The 22171-nt window shown below is 42.2% G+C and overlaps 1 protein-coding gene across 1 annotated transcript; it reads right to left on the reverse strand.

Moving 5' to 3' along the window:
• Positions 1-4143: 4143 nt before the first annotated feature.
• On the reverse strand, positions 4144-7707 carry LOC308297908 (phosphatidylcholine:ceramide cholinephosphotransferase 2-like; the record flags this gene model as incomplete). The annotated part of the gene is made up of 6 exons (XM_080741472.1): positions 4144-4317; positions 4715-4881; positions 5626-5721; positions 5851-5908; positions 6730-6847; positions 7151-7707. The coding sequence occupies 6 exons, from the start codon at positions 7705-7707 to the stop codon at positions 4144-4146; spliced, it is 1170 nt and encodes a 389-aa protein (XP_080597598.1).
• Positions 7708-22171: the final 14464 nt, after the last annotated feature.

Consider the following 22171-nt stretch of genomic DNA (forward strand, 5'->3'; position numbering starts at 1 on the left):
ATTATTAAAGCAACAGTTTGAAACACATTAGTACACAGCATACAACACAATATGACACAGATAGAACATCATGAACAACAGCCATGAACCACATTAGCAGCCTATACATTTTTGGAAGTAGCATATAGGGACCACAGCACTTTCTGGCCTGTTCATCTCAAATTCAAAAAATAACACACATACTCATAGGCCTATCTGGCCTCTTGTATTTTACACACACACACACACACACACACACACACACACACACACACACACACACACACACACACACACACACACACACACACACACACACACACACACACACACACACACACACACACTCTATCTTTAACAATTATGTAATTTAGCCCTGCATGTTGCATCACAACAAACACAGCTCATTACAAGATATCGTTGTGCTTTGTGTTTGTTTAACTGAATATTGTATTCCAACTAGTTTTTGCTTTACAATCATTTCTCAAAGTAAAGTTAAATGACACAAATCAGCTCTATTGCATGGCAGTGTAATAGCATCTAACTGTATTTAGCAAACTCACCTGAATAATATCCACACTCAGTTGGAAAGAAAACGACCAGCAGTTCATTGTGAAGATAATTCACTTCTCTTTCATGTCTGTCATGTGGTTTAGTATGTTAACTACCTGATGGAATTGACAACTATATGGCAGGCCTACTAACATGTTGTCTAAGGTTACATTATATTAGTTGTTTATTTCAGCATTTCAATCACAATCAAAGTATCACCAACAAACGCCTGTGTTTCCTGCAGGCGTGGGGGGAGGGGTGGGAAAACCTGAGGATTTAAAGAGCCAGCCTGTAGCTGCTAGGGCAGGGGTCTTCAACCTTTTCAGGCCAAGGACCCCTTAGTTGAGACTAGAGAGAGATACGAGAGCAGGGACCCCCACAACATTTTCATAGATTCCATTTAGTTTCATCGTTTGACAGCACAATCATCAGTGTATTTTGGATTCATGTCAATTTGTGTTTTCAGATATTTAACCACTTGAACCGTCATTATAAATTTTACTCTGTACTTAGTCTGCTCTTTTTCCCTTCTACTCCATACCTCTTTGCCAAAAATAGCAGATCTACAAGCTCACTACACCTCGCACTGCGAGGCGTTGTGAGCTTGTAGATCTGCTATTTCGGCTACAGTTCTCAGAATATGGACACTAGGGTTCAAGTTGTTAATATTAAAAAAATGGAATATATGGGGGAACCCCTGTAGTAACTCTGAGGACCCCCTAGGGGTCCCGGACCCCCTGTTGAAAAGCCCTGGTCTAGGGAGTATCCACAGATAACCTGAATGCATGAACTGACTGCTTCTCTAGGCTAGGGTTTCTCACAATAACACCTTAATTATGTTGTGTCTCAATTCCTTGTTTTCATCTTTTTGTTTTGGAGTGCTGCCCTTTTGGATGTTGCCCCCAGGCATTAAGTAATAAATAACAGCAAAGAGAAAGACGCTGTCTTAAACAAGTGTGTGTTCATTGAATTCAAATACATTCTAAAGCTAACTGAGTCTAAGTAAAATAAGAACATAAACCATAATAACAATAACTATCTGTATGTCTGTCTTGTCTTCAACATCTAGTAGAGATAGATAGTTGTAACAAAGTATATCAACTACATTTTGAGGTAATCTTACTTTACTTGAGTATTTCCATTATGATTATTTTTAATATAATTCTATGTCGTAACATCTCTGAGGCAAATATTTGTACCTTTTACTCCACTACAATTATTTGTCAGCTTTTAATTACCGTACTTTGTAGATAGATTATTATCACATTAGCCAATCGATTTAGCCAATCGATTACATATACAGAAATGTATACATGCACATGAATAACGAGAGAATACAATATAATTGTGCGCACAAAATATCAATATTTAGCCTACTTATTGTTGTCCTAGCTGTTGTTTATTATATACATTACAATATCGAATAGCCTATTGATTTGATTGAAATCTCTCTTGAAAACATAAGGTCAGATATTACTGATGTTTTTTGTATGAATCATACGTAACCAGTTGTTCTTAATTCAAAATAACTTTTTTATTATAAAAAACAACATCATCATGAGATAATGGCAATTTGTTATTCAAGTCCAATGACATTTTAACATCAACAACACATAAACAATGGATGGGGTAGTCAGTAACTTAGAACAGGAAGTCATTGTGGTTCAACCACAGGTAAATATTACCAACGTAGCTTCTACAGAACGATCCACCTCTGGTACATTTAAGGTGGATGCCAAATATGTTGCCATGGAAAGAAACAAAACAAAGTCCAGGCAAACATTAATTCACACAGGATGTCATCAGACAGATATGAAGACAGAACACCAGGTGCAAATCGTGTTTTCAACAGATAACTGGACATGTCAACTATATACAATTTAACAGCAGAACAGTGAATTGGTCCTAATAACTGGATTAGCGTTGTGTGTCCCAGTAGGACAGGACAGTGTTGTCTGTCTCTGAAAGACAGTGTTGTTTGTCTCTGCAGGACAAACAGTTTGCATTGTTGTCTTTGAAGGACGGACAAGTAGTGTTTTTTGTCTCTGAAAAGATAGTGTTTTGCCTCGCTAGGACAGTGTTTTTAAGCATTTAGATGTGAACAGGGATGTGAGTGCACTTGTCCCTTAGTGTACGCACACTACACACACACACACACACACACACACACACACACACACACACACACACACACACACACACACACACACACACACACACACACACACACACACACACACACACACACACACACACACACACACACACACACACACACACACACACAGAGATTTTACAGTCTCACATTGGATGACACATGACAGAAGGAAGTTGAGGAATGTTTCTATTGGCTGATAACACAAACACGGACAATCGGACATGGCTGTTTATCTGTCCATACTCTCTCCGACCACTGAACTTTTTCTCCGACTTTCAGACATCTTCTCGACAAAAAGTTTGGTGGTCAGGGAGTATGGACAGCCCTATAGGGTCAGGGTGGTGGTTTTGGAGGGGACGGAGTGAAGAGTGTTTCAACTGGTAAAAAACAAACAAAAAAAAACAGACAAGAGTTTGTGGAATAAAAAAGGCATTCCTCGGTTTCCTATTAGTCAAAAGCACAAGTAAGGCACTCTCATTGGCAGACATATGGCCGACATACGGCCGACATACGTCGCTGTAAAACAGTTTACTATTCTTGTCCTCTCTCTTCCGTCCACATCTTTTCATCCCGTTCATTCACTCATCCCTCGCTCCACAGGGGAAGCACCATCATCTCTCGTCTCCTCCTCCTCTCGTATCTCTCCCTTCATGCATCCATCAGACCTCCATCTCTAATACCTCTTATTTTCTATCGTACAACGCCAGCATGCTTTGTGAGCCTATAGCATGCCGCCGTCTTACGACCAGGTATAAAATCAGGCTTAAGGAGGCTTTGTTTGGACGGAAACAAACGTACAATTGTCCCAAATACTGTCCTCCTCCCACTCTCCACTACAGTGTACAGGAGGTTTTGACAGGAGGTAGCTAGGTTAGTGGCTGGATCAAGGACAGGCACTGTGTCAGTGTCCCTCTCTCTCCCCGATCCCACCCTCCCTCCCTCCCTCTCCCTTTAAATTGATGAACTATGTGCATTATTTTATTTTTTTAAATAGATGAACTATGTACAGTATTTTATTTCTTTATATATTTCTAAGATGTATTTTCTGTCTGGCCTCTTTTTTTCTCTGTACCTTTTATTTTTTAAGCCGAGTCAGGGAGCTATGCTCAAGAATTCCAAAGCACTCGTAAAGGGCAAATAAATGTAATCTTGAAACCTACGCTCACTGCTTTGAAAACCAATCATATAACTAACCCAGTATGAATTTGGATGTCACTAAAGCGTTCGGCAGAGATCTCCGATCATCCAGCTGCGCGAGACTACGCCGTGATTCTTAGCGTCGTTGCACCTTGGAAACAGCAGCTCTGCAAGCTCACAAAACGTTGTGGGCACAACGGCCTCCGAGCTTGCAGATCTGCGAATTCTGCGGTCTTCGGCTAGCGAAGTCCCCCCTCGTGCGACGCCGCAACATCATTTGGCCACATGCCTCCCTCCTTGCTTCCTGTGCTGTGCCGTCATTCGTCCCTGCCCGCTTCCACCATGCTGTATCTCTGCGTGCAGCAGTGAGGCAGTGACACGGGCCAGGAGAAGACTACGGGAACGCTCGTCTGGACGTTCCTCTCCAGGAAGTTGAACACAGGGTTCCACCAGGTCCTCGACAGGTAGTTGTTTGGTGCCTGTCGCAGTGCCTGAACAAAACGAAAAAAGGAGAAAACAAGGAATTAGCTAAAACAAGATAAAAGGTTCATTTTAATCATGTGTGGTATTAGTTTTTATTTATTTATCAGAGAACACAGAGTTTAACAATATCACACTCAACACAGTCTGATGGTATGTTCACACATTTTGTCCACTAGAGAGCAGCATAAGTACTGTACATGTGATAACACTACAGCATGTAAGACAGTTTGAAAGAGAGAGACTGCATGATTTAACCCTTTCATCCCACATTTTGGGAACATTTTCAAAATGTGTAAACATTTGTCAGCTTTTTTCAAATGATAACCATTTGTATTTACAAAAAGCAAAATATCATATCTAGCTTACAACGCGTGCCAGTATATCTGTGTGCGTGCGTGTACCTACATGTGTGTTTGCCATGGTGTGGTACCACCAGAATATCCTGGTGGTGACAAAGTAGCCAATGATGACGTCGATGCTGTAGTGCTCGTGACCAATCAGGATACAGATGACTCCCGTGGCGCTGAGCAACCAACACAGCCAATGGTACCAACGCATCCAAGGTGGGGAGTCTGCAACGTAAACATATTACATACATTACATACATTAATGCATGGAACATAAAATTACCAAAAACTATAGTTAGACATTCATAACAGTCCAGCGATCAAAATATCAGATCACAGTTCTACACTGGTACAACATAGTCCCATACTAAACATTCATTCATTGATTGGCAGAAAATGTACAATGTATTGTCGCAGTCAAGCAGAAACATTGTATCTCCACATTTCAACTTTTTTTCATAAATGAATGCAAGCCCTAATTCACCATACTACAGTCACACAACAGCAGCTATTTTCATTCTGAAGTGAAAATGAAAGTGGTTAATTGTGTTTGTGAGTTTTATAAATATTTAACCAATGCAAAGTATTAGCATGAGCTTGTGAATAAATAATAACCAATTATCCATTGGAGCATCCATCGGAACAAGACACACAGACACATGTATGGCGTGTTGAGCAGGGTTACACGTATGGCGTAGGAAAAGGGTTGAGCATGATCCTAGCTCCCTTTTACTTCCTTTATACAAAAATGTACATATTTCATGTAAGTTTCATATAATATAAGGGTAAACTATGTGAAAATGTGGAAGCACCTCTGTGGCCTACTGTGTGCACAAGCAATTCAGTGCTTATCGGTCCAGCGGTTGTCTGTGCGTGTGCGTGTGTGTGTGTGTGTGTGTGTGTGTGTGTGTGTGTGTGTGTGTGTGTGTGTGTGTGTGTGTGTGTGCGCGCGCGCGCACGTGTACTCACACTCTTTGATGAAGAGGTAGGAGAGGGTCAACATGACCGTGTGTCCACTGTAGAGAAAATCACCACACATTAGATGAGTTCCTGTCAGAGACAAACCTGAGACACAGAGAGAGACAGAGGTGGGTTAGAGTTGTTGTTTGTTGAGGGGTATGTTCACGTTGCAGCTCATGGATGCACAAAGTCAAATTAAACATATTTGGGTATTGATGGTAATGTTGACCTCACCTCCTCCTGAGATCAGCTTCAATATCCTCCAGATCTTCCCTGTAGAATCATTGTACAACTACACACAGAGAAACAAAGACAGGCAAAGACAAATTGGTTAAGTATTTATAAAGAAACACTGACTTAATCACTGACCTCTTGCCCCTATTTTTGGCATGTTATTGACAGAAATCAGAAATAGCAACAAAAAAGAAAGACAAAAAAGAAAAAACGAGCTGCAAGCTCACAATGGGTCGCATAATGATCTACAAGTGGAGATTGTATAACAACCTTAAAGGGATACAAGATTTCTAAACAATAGCAATGAAATTATGGTATATAACGAAACAATTACATCACTGTAGAAAGGCCTGAGTTATACTTGGTAAAGCATCATGTCTTCCAACAAGAATCGCTGATCTACCAGCTCACAAGATGCAGCACGACGTACTGCAAGCTTGTAATGTACATTGGCTATTTTCAGCGCAACACACCTGTGCGCAACAGAACAAAGTATAAATCAAGTGTGAGAAAGACACCAGAGCACAGAGATCTTCATTGATATTATTGACACAAGACTGGTCTTGTTCTGCAGCTTTGTGTATTGTTTAAACAACCTAAAAAAAGAACAATGTGCTCCAGCAAATTTGTCAGGTTTAGTGTTTTTACAGAGTTGAAATTGGTCAATTTGTACACCGGGATTCTGGAGAATCGCAAGTGTGTCTGAATTATATACTTATATTATACTAAAGTTATAATAAGAAAATAACTTTAATAACTATGAAACCAAGTTGGCTATGAAATGTGTGTGTGTGTGTGTGTGTGTGTGTGTGTGTGTGTGTGTGTGTGTGTGTGTGTGTGTGTGTGTGTGTGTGTGTGTGTGTGTGTGTGTGCACATACCTTGGGAGCGCAGACCATGTGTTTTCCAGGTACAGGCAGAGTTGTGGCATACATGGTGACACAGCGGTACATGTACAGAGAACCAATCAGGAAGAAGCATCTACGACCTATTATAGACCTGAGAGAGAGAGAGAGAAAGAGAGAGAGAGAAAATAAAGTTTGTTAATCAGACTAATCAATTGAGTAGATTTAAAATATATCGTATCAGTTCAAAGTTTTCATGTTCATTTGTTGATATATACATATTATTTTAATACAACAAAAAGACACACACAGGTTTGTACTTCCTTCTGGAAATCCTTATTGGGGATGTAAATGGCATTTCTTTTGTTTAAAAACACGAAGATAATCGACAGTTGGAGCATTGTAATCATACTACCGCTACTCCTCATCCTACCATAATAATAATCAATAATCTTACTTGTGTTTGAGAAACAGCCACTGGATGGTCCACAGCCCCACCAGGATGAGCCCGTTGACCTCGGTGACGGTGAAGGCCCAGGGGACCCTGTCCACGTAGTCGAAGAACTTGTCGGGCAGCGGCGGGCTGACCGACTTGTCCGGCACCCTCTCGTGCACCACGGTGATGATGACCGTGGTGAAGAACAGGTTGAAGAGCGCGTACAGGAAGGCCACGCCCGTCTTCCACCACTCGTTGGGCAGGCGGTCGGCGCGTCCCTCGGGCACCGTGATCTTCACGTAGTCGCGGTGGCGGCTGAGCTGCTGGTGCAGCGAGCGAATCAGCTTGTTCTGCTTGAGGCGGTCGCCGCGGCTACCGTGCTTGCTGCCGTCGGCGTCGTCAGCGGCGCCCGCCACCAACGCGGACGTGATGTCGGTGGGGGTGCCGGAGGAGGGGCGTGGAGGGTTGCCGTTGGCGACCTGACGAGGCGAAGGCGGCTCGGCCGTCGTCACGGTGATTTCCACGTGGGTGGGGACGTCCTCGTCGTCGTTGTCGCGGATCAGTTGCGACGCGGCCATGGAGGAAGGCGATTGGTCAATGGGTCTGGGATAAGGCGATAATTGTTGATAATTGCTTAAACAATTAAGTTGTCTGTGTTACGCGTTATGAAGTGTTGACTCCTGAAACAATAACAGCCTCAGATAAGGAGGCTATCAATTGGTCTGATTGGATCCAGCTGTAACCAATGCTCCAGTATCAGCAACCAAGATGTGAGGACTGTTGTTATCTGGTTACAAACACTCGTCCTGTATAAGTTATTGATTGCTCTGGCCTTGTACAAGATTAATCCAATATTCCAGGTTTTAGCGTTCAATCGCAATGTTCTGGTCAGGCGGCAATCACTGGTCCGTTGATGCTGACCTGTTGGATGAGTTACCTACGGATATTCCAATATCAGACCCAGTAGGAGGTGGTGGAGTTTGACCTAGCAGTAGCAGGTCTGGGGAAAAAAGCTGAAAACAAGAGAAACAACTGAGTTATCAATCTGTGCTGCTCACATTAAATATATATTAGTGTGTTGATGCACACAGGATGTTAAGGTAACTCTGAGGGTGTATAAATATAACCAAATGGACCTACTGTATAAAATACTCCAAGGGACTGGTTGTCCTAGATTATAGGAACCGCTGCAGTGGTGTGGGTAAGAACTTAACCGAGATGTCAACCCTAATGATTAGGAATAAAATGGATCTGAGGATCCCTGTATAACGCAGAGATATCTGGGTTGTAAGGCCAGATATCCTGACTCGTACGAAAGGCAATGGGCTCTCTCTTGCCGATTATAGACTAAAGGAGTTGTGTCGGGAAGATAGGCCTAGAGTCGAGTATACTGCTTGCATCTGAGCTCAAATGGCTATAGTGCTTGGCTGTGTGCTTGTGCTTCTCACTGATGTCACGATAAGTCAGCTATGTCTGTATATGGAGTTCTAGGTTAGCCTGATGTCAGCACTAGATGCCTTGCCGGCTCCATATATGGAGCTATAGATTGTCCTGGTCCAAATATGGAGTTTGTGAGGTCAGGCTTAAATAAGTTAGTAAGATGTGTCCAGTAGCTCCATATACTGTATGGAGTACAAATATTTATTGGGTAACTATGGCTACCTATGAACTACCCACATGACGTGAAGGTGAGTGAGGGCCTTTGTTACAGGACTCGTGCAAGGTCAATTTGAGTACATTTGTACACTTAGTCACATTGAAAGGGGTATCTATATTCTGAATGTACTCATTACTATAGGCATAGTGTTTGTTCAGTAGCAGTGGTCTCCTTGTCTCTTCAGCTCTTTAGCAAACAGAACATACATTTTCAGACCAGGATACCAATTTCATCCAATCAGTAGAGAGAATCCTACACTTACAGGATACAGAATGAACAAGTGAAATTGGAACCGATAAAACAAAAAAAGTAAAAGTATAAAACAGGAAAACTAATTGAAGTTGATCAACAATCTTTTTGGGTGGATGAAATCGTTATCCCGACTTGACAATTTATTTTGTGTTTACTAAAAAAGATGCATAGACATGATACCTGTTACTGAACAAATACTCAATATAGAGCTTTAAACTGTTTAACAAAAACCTCCACCCCCCTTTCTTTTTTACCCACACAAAAACATATCACTTACGCCCCATTTAACACAGGATTTTATGGTGTAAAGACACTGACAGACAAGTAGCCTGGTGACCTGGTTTGAATCCTTGGGACTGTGGGAAAAATGTACTCCCACTAGGCCTGTCACAATTATTGCATAATGACGTTATTAGAGATAATCGCAATACTTTTTTTTACATAATCATCATTATCGTCATAATCATTTCCATGTTAGAAATGTTCATTCTTTAAAAACAAATCTACAGTAAATAGTGGAAATGGATCTACAAGCTCAAAATGTGTCGACATGTTTTCAGCTTGTAGATCGGCTATTTCCACAATTAATCTTTAGTAATTAAATATGTGGTATGTCATATCTGCCGTGTGCAACTTTTGCACGGCTAAAAGTCAAACAGAAATGTATTTTCTGACATTTATTTCACAAATGTATTTTCATTCATAATGTTCCTATAAAATACTACTCGGAGGGACAGGTTGTCTTAGATTAGGCCCCGCTGCAGTGGTGTCCGGTAAGAACTTAACCGAAACGTGGATGGTTTGGAGCCTCTTGGCTGAGAGCTGCTGCTCTGGAACTTGGAGGTTCAATACAAATGTAGACTCACTGGAGGATGTGTGTCTTGGAGATAGGGTGAATAGTCGGGAAACACTGCTTGCATCTAAGCTCAAGGGGTAATGGTCACACTTCATAATAGTGCTTGGTTGTGAACCTGTGACATCTCACTGATGTGACGATAAGTTGGTTAAGTCCATACATGGAGTTTAACATTAGCCTGATGTCAGCAATAGATGTCCTCGCCAGGCTCCATATATGGAGCTATAGATCATCCTAGGTCCAAATATGGAGTTTGTGAGGTCAGACTTGGTAAGATGTGTTGGCTATCTCCATATATGGAGTACCAACATTCAATGCATAACTATGGCGACCTATCAACTGCCCGTATGACGTGAGAGTAAGTGAGAGCCTATGCTATAGTTCAAATAATGTTAAACTACAGAAACACAAAATAAATCATTAATCGCAATGACCTTAATCATCAAGTAAGATGTTATATTTGTTATAATCGTGACCCTAACTCCCACTAAGTCAGTTAATCTGCCATCATCAGCTCATCAAACAGTGGAGTAAGACTGACTGATACAGATCAATAGTAACAGAAAGGGATCAGTATTGATTGATTATTCATGACTGTGTGCCTTCTGCGAACACAGATGTCCGTTTCCCCTGCAGACAAAAACCTTGCTTCTATTGTATTGTATGATATTCTAATGTCATCATCTTTCTAGATCAGATAAGATCCATTTACACAGGAGACATCAGGTTCAGCGGGGTTACACCAACCTGTTCTGCATGCATGCACGCACCCAAATACGAATGCGCGCGAGCTCACACACACACACGCACGCACGCACACACACACACTGAACAGGATACAGCGAAGTGAGGAGGAAGAAAGTTTGACTCATAGTAACCTGAGAAGCGCTCGTGCGCTCGTGCACACACACGCTCGTGCGCTCGTGTGCACACACACACACACACACACACACACACACACACACACACACACACACACACACACACACACACACACACACACACACACACACACACACACACACACACACACACACACACACACACACACACACACACACACACACACACACACACACAGGTTTGTACTTCCTTGTGGTAATCCTTGTAGGGGATGTAAAAATGCAATTTGTGCCCTTTCATTTGCCATTTTAAATCTCTAAACCTTGAAATCTTACCTCAAATAAACCTAATGCAAACTCTGACCCCAACCAGTCCGGAATGTTTTACCAATTGTAACTTTAGCTTCTTAGCAATGACATTTTTACAGGTTTTGCTAACTATCCATTGGATTTTCAATCCCCACATGTAAATACTGTACATACTTCCCATGTTTAACCCTCTTCTCTCTCTCTTTCTCTCTCTCTCTCATGTAAATGTAAACATGATGTAAACATTTGCAAAGTGCACAGTCTCTCTCTCTCTCTCTCTCTCTCTCTCTCTCTCTCACATGAACGAGCACACACACACACACACACACACACACACACACACACACACACACACACACACACACACACACACACACACACACACACACACACACACACACACACACACACACACACACACACACACACACACACACACACACACACACACCCTGCTATCTAGTTATACAACATTAGCAGATTGACCACGTAGAGGGAGAAAGAGACAAAGAGATCAGTCATGTTGTTAAGTTGATGGACTGACAGTGATGTGCTAATATAACAAGCTCTTCATTCTGACACTTGTTTACATCACTTTATTTTAGCAGACATTATTTCAATGCCTTGGTTTCAGCTTTGTTTATCACATTCTTTGTTCAGTTTGACTCATCATGGCATCGCGACAACTACACACACACACACACACACACACACACACACACACACACACACACACACACACACACACACACACACACACACACACACACACACACACACACACACACACACACACACACACACACACACACACACAGGAGCAATTAAGTGATAAACTCCAACATGTGATTGGTTGGTCATGTGAGCTATAGCGACTCAGGAAGGAATGTGACAACACAACCTGGCTGCCTCTGCACCCACTCCAAGGCAACTGGATATTCTAAAATAGCCATTCTACCACTTTTTGTGGTAGAATGGAATACTGGATTCTGATTGGCTTAAAACAGTGGTAAATCAGTCAACAACCTTGAGTTGGCTCATGGACCCCGCCCACTGAAACAATGAATGATTGTAACTAAAGATCCTTGCAAGTTACAACTGTGTTTTCTTTCATTTATATGCTAAAAGTGGGAGAGAAGCAATTTCCTGATCTGAAAATGTGTAGTGCCAGCCAGGGGGGACCCCCAGAAAGAGAAGATTTGCGTTAAAGCAAATCTAAATTATTCAAGATAACACTTTCAAGATATTTCAAATAGCTGAAGTACAAGATTTTAGATCTGACATTTTTTTGCCAACAGCTAAAATCTGAAATAACACAGATGGGTTAATCTCACTCATCAGCCATTAAGTAAAACTCATCTGGAGTTTTGCAATTAAAGAGCATTAAATCCTTGTGGTCAGACATGTGCAGGGGTCCTAACCCCTCTGAATAGAGCTTGTGTTTCCAAGTCTTTAACCCCTGTACTTTGTTGACCGCAGTTCCCCAGGGGTCTACTGTTTTCACTCTCTCTACTCCATATGGGATTTGTTGAAAATAGCAGATCTACAGGCTCACTACAAATCCTGTTGTGCTTGTAATCCGCTATTTTCATGGAATGTTCGCCCCTTATGACACCCCAGAATACTGAGGGATGCTAGTGTGTATGTGGTTAATGTGCTCTAATTCTAAACGCCTTTCCTCTTTACGCCTTCAATGTACACATTCAAATCATTCTGGGTATCCTTTCTACCTACAGCACGATACTCTATACTAGAAGAGACTATTCACAACTTAAAACCGTGGCAGTTCACCAACTGATTCTGTTAGTGTGGTTCCCCTAACAGGACTTCATATGGGAATGCCCATATCTGGAGGCCACATCGGCCTCGTACAATCCATTTTATGCCCATATATGGAGATCCCTGCCTGTAGAACCAGCCACACTGGTTAGACTGACATGTATAGTCTATATATAGTATGTTAGAAAAGCGACCTTAGGCGTCTTACTAGTAGTGTCTGACTCCATTGTACGGAGTATGCCCACTGCCAGTCACTCCTCCTGGATCATTACCAACTGTGTGGTGACATGGAAAGAGACTGGTTTATGTATAATTGTGGAATCAATTCAGAATTGGTACGGTCCAGTTAAGATGGGGACCTGCCACTGCTCAGCAGTCAATGAAGGGCTGTCATTTCCTGGACACTAAAAAGTTTAATTAAACACTTGCTTTTGGCAACAAAGGACTCTGACTTGTATTTTTGAATATTTTACTAATTTTGTGTTTTCTTTCAAGTGCCTTTTGGCACACACTACCGTCGCTCTAGGTCAGAGTTTGGCCAATCTGGCAAGCCATCGCCAAAGAAAGGGGAAACGCCCACTCGGGTTGTCCCTCCTCCTCAGAAGCTGTCTCAAGAGAATGGAGTTTGACAAAAACATTTTGTATCAGAAGAAACAAGTGTTGTTTGATTCAATGAAAGGCTGAAATTGTTAAATGACAGAAAAAGTCAGGGGAAGATTGTTTTATCCTGCTTTTAAAAGTATTCGGGGCGCCGATAGCCGAGTGGTATAAAGCACAAAGACGTAACACATACTGTAGGCCTGCCCGCGATTACCATGTTCAATTCCTGGGCTGGGCGGACCTTTGTTACAAGTCACTCCCTGACTCTCCCTGTGTCCTGTCTCTCTCGCTGGGAAAATGTTTTAAAAATACAAATACAATATACTGTGTGTGTGTGTGTGTGTGTGTGAGTGTAGCCTTTTATGATGTGATGTCACAATGAGTCAGCGCTTGCGCCGATTTCCTCCGGAACAGCCTGATGTCAACAATCAGCCCAGCATAAGGAGATTCCGAACGTTTCGTGCCGGTTAGGGAAAACCGCGCGTCGGGTCGGGTCGAGGCCCGGCACTGCACTCCGTGCCGCGGCGGGGAACGCGCATGTCGAATCTGAAGCCGGTGGGACGAACGGTTCTCGAGATACGTGGATTACAGACAGACAGACACACACGCAGACACGCAGACACGCAGAGACTTCTCGCATTTATAGATAGATTAGTTCTACTTAGAAAGCAACTAAACCTCGCCATGTTTTGTTTTCTTTACTCAAGTAACCGTTAGTAGACCCATCCCACAACCCAAGAGCACATGAGACTACTTGATGGTTCATAATGCACAGTAAGAGCAAGTCAGATATACATTTACTGTAGGTCCTAAACAGTTGAGTGATTTATTAAAGACAATTCTATGACTCACTGGAAGGCAGCCAGTATAGAGATCTGAGAATTGGTGTCATACTTTCATTGTTAGAACTAAAAACCAAATGAAACCTGAGAGAAGAACACTACAGTAGTCAAACCTGAGAAATCTGTAATAGCCAAATATGAAATGACTAACGTGTGTTAATATAGTATTTCATTATTCCATTCACTCTGAGCCAGTACTATTGTCCTGAAAAGGCCTGTCTTTGATCCAAGAAGCCTGAGGGTAAGGAAGGTGTTACTTGATTGTGTAAGGTAGATAAAGGGTGGGCCCCAAAGGGTCTTTGCAAATGTGGTTTTGAAAGGTGAAATATTGCTTAAAAGAGGAGTTTGAGAGTGGTTTGTGGAGTCTGGACGGAACTTGAAGAGGGGGTCAGGGTTCATGGGGACAGGACAGAAGAGAAAATGTGTGCTGTTGTTGGACTTCACAACAAACATTGTTCTTACAGCTTTAGCATGAATGGAAACGTAACTTTTCTAACCAGAGAAAAGAACATTACAGTACGGATTAAAAGCATGGATGGATATTTTGAAGATTAATCCTCAAATTCTTGATATAGGTTTTAAGATATGTATTCAATAGGCTTGCTATTAACATTTTCATCTAGCTTAGCTTTTAACAGAGAGTTCAGACTCACAATACCAAATACAACACAACCCCAGAAGTGCACCATATCATGCACTAAAAGACATCCACAAGTTCGAAATACAACCATAGTACAATACATAACCGACACACAAGCACAATAAGCTACAGCACCATATTCCTTTGTTGTCAAACACATGTGGTCCCCTTTGTGTGTGTATGTGTGTGAGAGAGATAGAACTTAGGTCAATATGTGAGGCATAGGCATAATACAAACAAGCACACACACACCACACACACACACACACACACACAGTCTCTCTCACCCAGGTGTAATGTAGCAGAAGCGCGGTATTAAGCGAAGGTATTTGCCACCAAGAAGTGGTGTCTGACTCTGTGTGTGTGTGTGTGTGTGTGTGTGTGTGTGTGTGTGTGTGTGTGTGTGTGTGTGTGTGTGTGTGTGTGTGTGTGTGTGTGTGTGTGTGTGTGTGTGTGTATACGTGCACGCTTGTACTAGGCAGCTGTTATTAGCCAACAGTAGAGGACTTGAGGTTGAGATTTGTAAACTGCATGGGCAGCTCCCACTGTCAGAACTGTGGTGGAAATGGGCAACTCATCCAATCCCCAGAGTTGGGCAGATAGATGATGGGCGAAGTATAGAGTACAAATTTACTAACTAGTCTAACATGAAAGAATGACTTTTTTTTATGTTCACCAATTAGGCTTTTCTTTTTCAGGTCACATGAAAGTCAAACCTGTCGGGATACCATAGATGAGAGTGTGTGTGTGTGTGTGTGTGTGTGTGTGTGTGTGTGTGTGTGTGTGTGTGTGTGTGTGTGTGTGTGTGTGTGTGCGCGCGCTGTGTGCTCGCAACTGCGCATTAAATATTTCTCTATGTAGAGATATCTGTGCAAAGATTCTGTTCATTCCTCAATCCCGATAAAAAGGTGAGGAATTTGCCATATTGACTTTTATTACATACTGACACAGTATGTAATAAAGGTAATAGGGTGTCCTACAGAGAAATAAAGTCTAGGGGGCGCACGCACACTAGTCTGGGACGGGTGAACATGCCTGCACACATGATGCTGGACCTTCACAATATTGACAAAATGTGATAAGCGGCGATACAATACAATACATTAAACTATGGGTTCACTTCACACTTATAATATAGTATATACCAGTAAGAAGCCCTAAGGTAGAGAAGCGAGAGTACCGTTCCCAAGGCTCCGCTGGTTAAGCCTGCATCCACTCAAAGATCTTGGCAGGTCATGACTCGCACACCCGTGGCCACGTGTAAGACGCTGGCCATGCCGCAGGCATCATCTGGCTTGACTGACTCTGCGCATCCGTGAGGTCAGATGTATTGCTTGCCAGCTCCATATATGGTACGGTTAGATCTACAGTAGGTGATGAGCTGGTCGAGTGATCATTGTGATGCCAGAACAGGTCAGCTATATCCATATCTGGAGTCCGTGAGGTCAGATGTAGATGTATTGGCCAGCTCCATATATGCAGATCTAGGTGATTGCGACCAAGGTATTGGCCAGCATCTCCATATATGGCTATGGAGCTGCTGGTCGCAAAAGACCATATTCACACGGTGGCCATCTTGCCATTAAGTCAATGAAATGCCACCCCAGTTTTTCAATGTAAAATGCAAACATGGCCACCTGGTGAATATGGTCTATTAAGTGTAGCAACAATCTCCAAAAACAGCATATTACAGGTCAATTACGCTCTTATTTTAAAGGTTTGGTCTGACATTTAGTCCTTGTGCTGAAAGCTGACCAATTCAGTCCCAGTGGTGGGCAGGCTACACTGAATTGATCTGGCAGAAACCTGCATGGAGGCGAGGTCCGATTAACTTTGAAGAAAATCAATCAAAACTCAGAGCAAAAGAGAGTGCAATGAAACTCAAGTTTTTGTTAAATAGGAAAGGGGGATTCGGTTTGGCCAATTACACAACTGACATCACTGAGAAAACAGGGCTCAGGTGGCGCAGGGGCAAAGTACCGGCCCCAAACCACAGACTCAGGTTCAAATCCAATGCAATGCATCTAGTTTGCTTGAACCAGCTATCTAAGGAAGAAACCCAGGCAGGGAGGGTGTTCTTATAGCGACTCCTATGGGAGGAGTAGGATGGAGGTACTACATCCTACCTATGGGGGCATCTCACTGGCAGGTAGGGTACACTACACCAGCAGTGACAACACAGAAATATGGGGGGGGGGGGGGAATTAATTGACATAATGACTAACTAAGCCAGTAATATATGAAATCACCAGCTCTGGAATGATGGAGATGGAGATGGTCAGTCAGGAGTCAGCAATGACTATTAAAGGCCTGCCTGTCTAAAGAACGGCAAAAAATGAAGAATAGTGTAGCCTACACAGTACAGTACAGTAGTAGACTAGACAACACTAACACTACAACAACTAATATATGGCACACCCTTCAGTTACTGGTGTATTGGCCAAGAACAAATTGCAAATACAGTACCTGTGCAATTTGTCTGCACCCAAGAACAGAATTAAGGGAGAAGTTGTGGTTCAGTGTCTTGCTCAAGGACACTAAGCCGGATTTAATACTTCATTGTATGATGGTGTCGTATGCAGAATATAGCCGATCTACAAGCTCACAACACGTCACAGACGCCATCAAAATAATGATGCAGCGTTAATTGTGGGGAACTGAGGAAGTGAGGAAGGCCTTTCTAGCTCCTGAGCCACTGCCATCCCAATATGTACAGTAGGCCGACAGTATACAGTACGGACTGTGTAAACAATACAAAGATAGATCAGTTAACTACTGAAGTTACCCAGTGACATTCCATGAACCATGTAAAGTTACTCTATGAGGTACTTTATCGGTTCCCCATCAGGTAGTGAGTGTATCAGTTCTGCCATGCAGAGACTGCAGACCCTGTTTGTATTGCCCTGAAATGTAGACAGCATTTCAAAACCCTTGAAAATAAGTGTTACATTGCAGTTCTTGGATGAAAGCAGCTCCTGCGCAAGATGCCTACGCCTACTTACCTGACCGCTACATCCAAATGTAGCTATTACAATTTGTCAACTAATAGTTTGTTGATTGATTTAATCAATGAATGAATCAATTAAATCCAACCACGTATGATCTCCTAAGAGGTCTCATAATGGCCACCGACCTTCGATAGACTGGTAGAATACAGGGGTTAAAGCTAGAGCTTACAAGGGACGTGTTACTAAATCTGCAAAGAAAAATAAACAATACAGAAATATGAGGAATAACAAACCAACCAACCATTCAGGACTGTAGTATGAGGACCGAGCCCTATCCACATGAACAGTACATGTTGTGTTCTATAATAGGAGGATGACCAACAGTGATGCCAGAGCATTAGTCGAGCTGCAACTACCAATTATTTACTTAACAATTATTCTATTGAATAATCAAATAATGGTGTGTGTGTGTGTGTATGTGTATGTGTGTGTATGTGTGTGTGTGTGTGTGTGTGTGTGTGTGTGTGTGTGTGTGTGTGTGTGTGTGTGTGTGTGTGTGTGTGTGTGTGTGTGTGTGTGTGTGTGTGTGTGTGTGTGTGTGTGTGTGCGTGCGTGCGTGCGTGCGTGCGTGCGTGTGTGTGTGTGTTGTTGTCTTGTGTTTCTTACATTTTTCATACAAATCATCATGGACAAAATCCAAATTAATTCTGTCTGATTAACAACCCTATGTGATCATTTGCAATACAATGGTGATGTGCAAAACATATTCAATTGATCAGTTGCATTACCCCTACATGGTAGCCGTGTAAAGTAATGCCAAGCTTAGAGAGTTATGTAAACATACAGGTCCTTATGTAGACAAACAGGATCTGATTATAAAGTCTTTCTATGTAGGCTACATGTGATGTGCGGAACTGCTTTAGAATATACAAACAGTCCTCCCTGTCACATAGTGTCACCCTGCTTGTTGACTGCTCATATCACTATCACTATTAATATCAATATCAGTATGCAGTGGTGTAAAGTAACTAAGCACATTACTCAAGTACAGTACTTACGTACACTTTTGAGGAATTTTCACTTTACTGGAGTATTTCCAAATGCTAATACTTATGCACTTTTACTCAAGTACATTTTGAATTCTGGACTTGAACTTGTAACAGAGTATTTCTACGCTACAGTATAGATACTTTTACCTAAGTAAAATGTACTTTTTCCCAACACTGAGTCTATGTATATGTAGGACTCTGCATTATCATTTGACAGGCTGCTCCCCAGTGACTCACGTCCTGTTCTGACCAGCCCTCACTTGACCCTCATGTGAAAGTATGGATCCAAAAAACACATTAATTAAGACCCCGAGAATCCAATTTCCTCTAGTCTTGTCAGCCCTGATTCACTAAACACGAGAACAGCAGAGACAGACAGAGACAGAATGACAGGCTCAAGGCACATAGACAGGCAGACAGACAGACAGACAGACAGACAGACAGACAGACAGACAGACAGACAGTCAGACAGACAGACAGTCAGTCAGTCAGCATGACAGACAGACGTGATGTGATCTTGGAGACAGTCAAAATGAACAACGTTGCTGCTTACATAAACACAGACACATAATGCAATAACACGTGTCACTTATTTGACAACACCTAGATGACGGGAACACACACACACACACACACACACACACACACACACACACACACACACACACACACACACAGCTTCAATACAGCTTCAATGCAGTGGCATACAGATAAAAGATAACCTATTTACTTGGGGTTTACAAGTACAGCAACACTAGAGACGGTCAAAGCAGGAAACACACCTGTGTGAGACGGTGTGTGACGCGTTTACACACACGACAGTCGTTAGTATCGGTGTAGTTTGCTGTACATGAAGTGCAACATTCCAGTACATAAAATATAAGTCTTACCTGTTTCAAATGGCGGTGATATTCGTCCACACACAGTCACACACCTCACAGAGACACAGACACAGCCAGTCTCTCTTCTCTCCCTTCCTCCTTCTCTCCGGTCCCGGTGGTGTCATTTAGGAGGAGGACAGACTGCGGATGCGCGTGTCAGTTTCGGTGTGGCGGGAGGGAGGGGCGGTGGAACCCCTGCACGCTCCCTAAAGGCAAACGTCAACATACGTCGCCAAGGGCAACCGTCCCATCTACCGGACGGACGAGTGAATAGGCACTAAGGTTTCCCAAACACTGGGTCGGGGCCTATGGTCGGGGCCCATTTGTGGGTTGCAGACAGAATTTTATGGGTCCCTTTGTTTTTTGTTTCCTACATTGTTTTTTTTTTTTTAAGAATTATTCACGTATTATTTTTTTCTCGTGAATTAAAAACAATTAAACAAATATGTTTATTTCTATTGTGAGCTTGTAGATCGGCAATTTTCACTGACTAGTTTGGTGCATGAAACCCAAAATCACTTCTCTTTGGGTCTTGAGCTAAAAAGTTGGGAAAGTGAGTGAGTGAAGTAAGGAGTAGCCTAGTACTAACAGTAGCCTACAGTGTTCTATTCGTCTGTCATTCAATGTTATACTTAAATGGTTTCCTGTGGAAATAAGCTTAGTCTTTTCTAGGATCTCCTTTTAGTAGACCTTGGCTTGTGCCAGTGAACTGTACCGTCATGAAACTGTACCTTTTCCTATGCAAACTTCTAATAAAGTCTTCAATCAATCAATCAATCAATCAAAGGCTAGACAGACTCGAGTGTCAGGTCTAGTCATAATAGGCTACATTACAAAGTGTCATTACAAAAAATATAAATGTATGTAATAAAACTATGATAAGCTTACGGAAGTTATTATAATTTTATAGTAATAATATAGTAATTATTTTGTCAAGTATAATTATCATTTAGGCCTAATGAGGCCCAACTGCCTGATTTATCATTATTTGATAAACGCATGAACAGGATTTTTTCTGGAAGGTGTGTGTGTGTGTGTGTGTGTGTGTGTGTGTGTGTGTGTGTGTGTGTGTGTGTGTGTGTGTGTGTGTGTGTGTGTGTGTGTGTGTGTGTGTGCGCGCGTGCGTGCGTATATAGACCTATGCGTCACTATGGTCTCTCCAGGCTATGGGACGTTGACTCAGCAACGCGCCTCACTTCCGACGACACTCCCACACCTTGACCATATTTGGTGTCTCTACTCTCGCCATGGGGTGGGGTGGATGAGAGTGATCTGGCTGATGATCACCTGCTTCGGCAGAACTCGGGACTTTCCGTGAGATTTAAATTAGTGAGAGGGAAGTAGCACACACACACACACACACACACACACACACACACACACACACACACACACACACACACACACACACACACACACACACACACTTATTTTTGTGATGTGAGACCATTTTAAGAGATATAGGATCCCCCTTAAGGACCCCTGGGGACACCACTTTGAGAACCACTGGCCCATGTCATTTATATTTATTTTGGTGCAGATAAGATGGGGAATATTGTAACTGCACCAAAGTACAGACTTTGACATTGATAGCTAATCCGATAGCTATTATTATTCCGTTATGTTAAACACGAGTGACAACAGTGTGAGTGTGTGTGTGTGTGTGTGTGTGTGTGTGTGTGTGTGTGTGAGTGTATTCAGAAAATTGTTCACATAGTTTTTTTGTTTGTTCAATTTGTCTTTTCTTAGAAAAAAAGTTTCATGGTGATAATGTTCTCACATTGGCTGCTATTAGACTATGGGAAGAAGTTGCCTATGGTGCCAGCTCCTCTGGCTGGTTGAAAAAGGCAGTGCACTCTCTTCAAAATCAACCACTTTAAAGGCAACATTCCTCCCTATTTTGGGCAACATTTTTCAAAAACATTCCAAGAATGTTCATATTTCAAGCTTAAAGCTCACAACGTGTGGCATCTCGACTTGAGAAGCGACACGTGAGCTTGAAGCTGGGAATGTTAGAATAAAGGCTTGTATACGATTAACAAAGCATTTTTTTACCACTCTCCACAACTGAGACAATATAAAACAAAGTGATGCCAAAGGTAGTGGATAGCCTAGCCTACTGGGAAGGTAGTGCTTTAGTTTCTACATCCAGTCTGTATTTAACAGTAGGTAACTACCCGTATTTTCCGCACTATAAGGCGCACTTAAAAGCCTTTAATTTTCTCAAAAAACTACAGTGCGCCTTATAGTCCAGTACGCCTTATATATTGATCATTCATTGACATTGACATTCCCTTTAGCACAGCTCCATCTGTTGGATGCATAAGCGTCTATTATGTGCGCCTTATAGTCAGGTGCGCCTTATATATGAAAACAGTTTGAAAATA

The sequence above is a fragment of the Nannobrachium achirus genome (assembly GCF_963921795.1).
Source record: "Nannobrachium achirus genome assembly, chromosome: 14".
NCBI lineage: Eukaryota > Metazoa > Chordata > Actinopteri > Myctophiformes > Myctophidae > Nannobrachium > Nannobrachium achirus.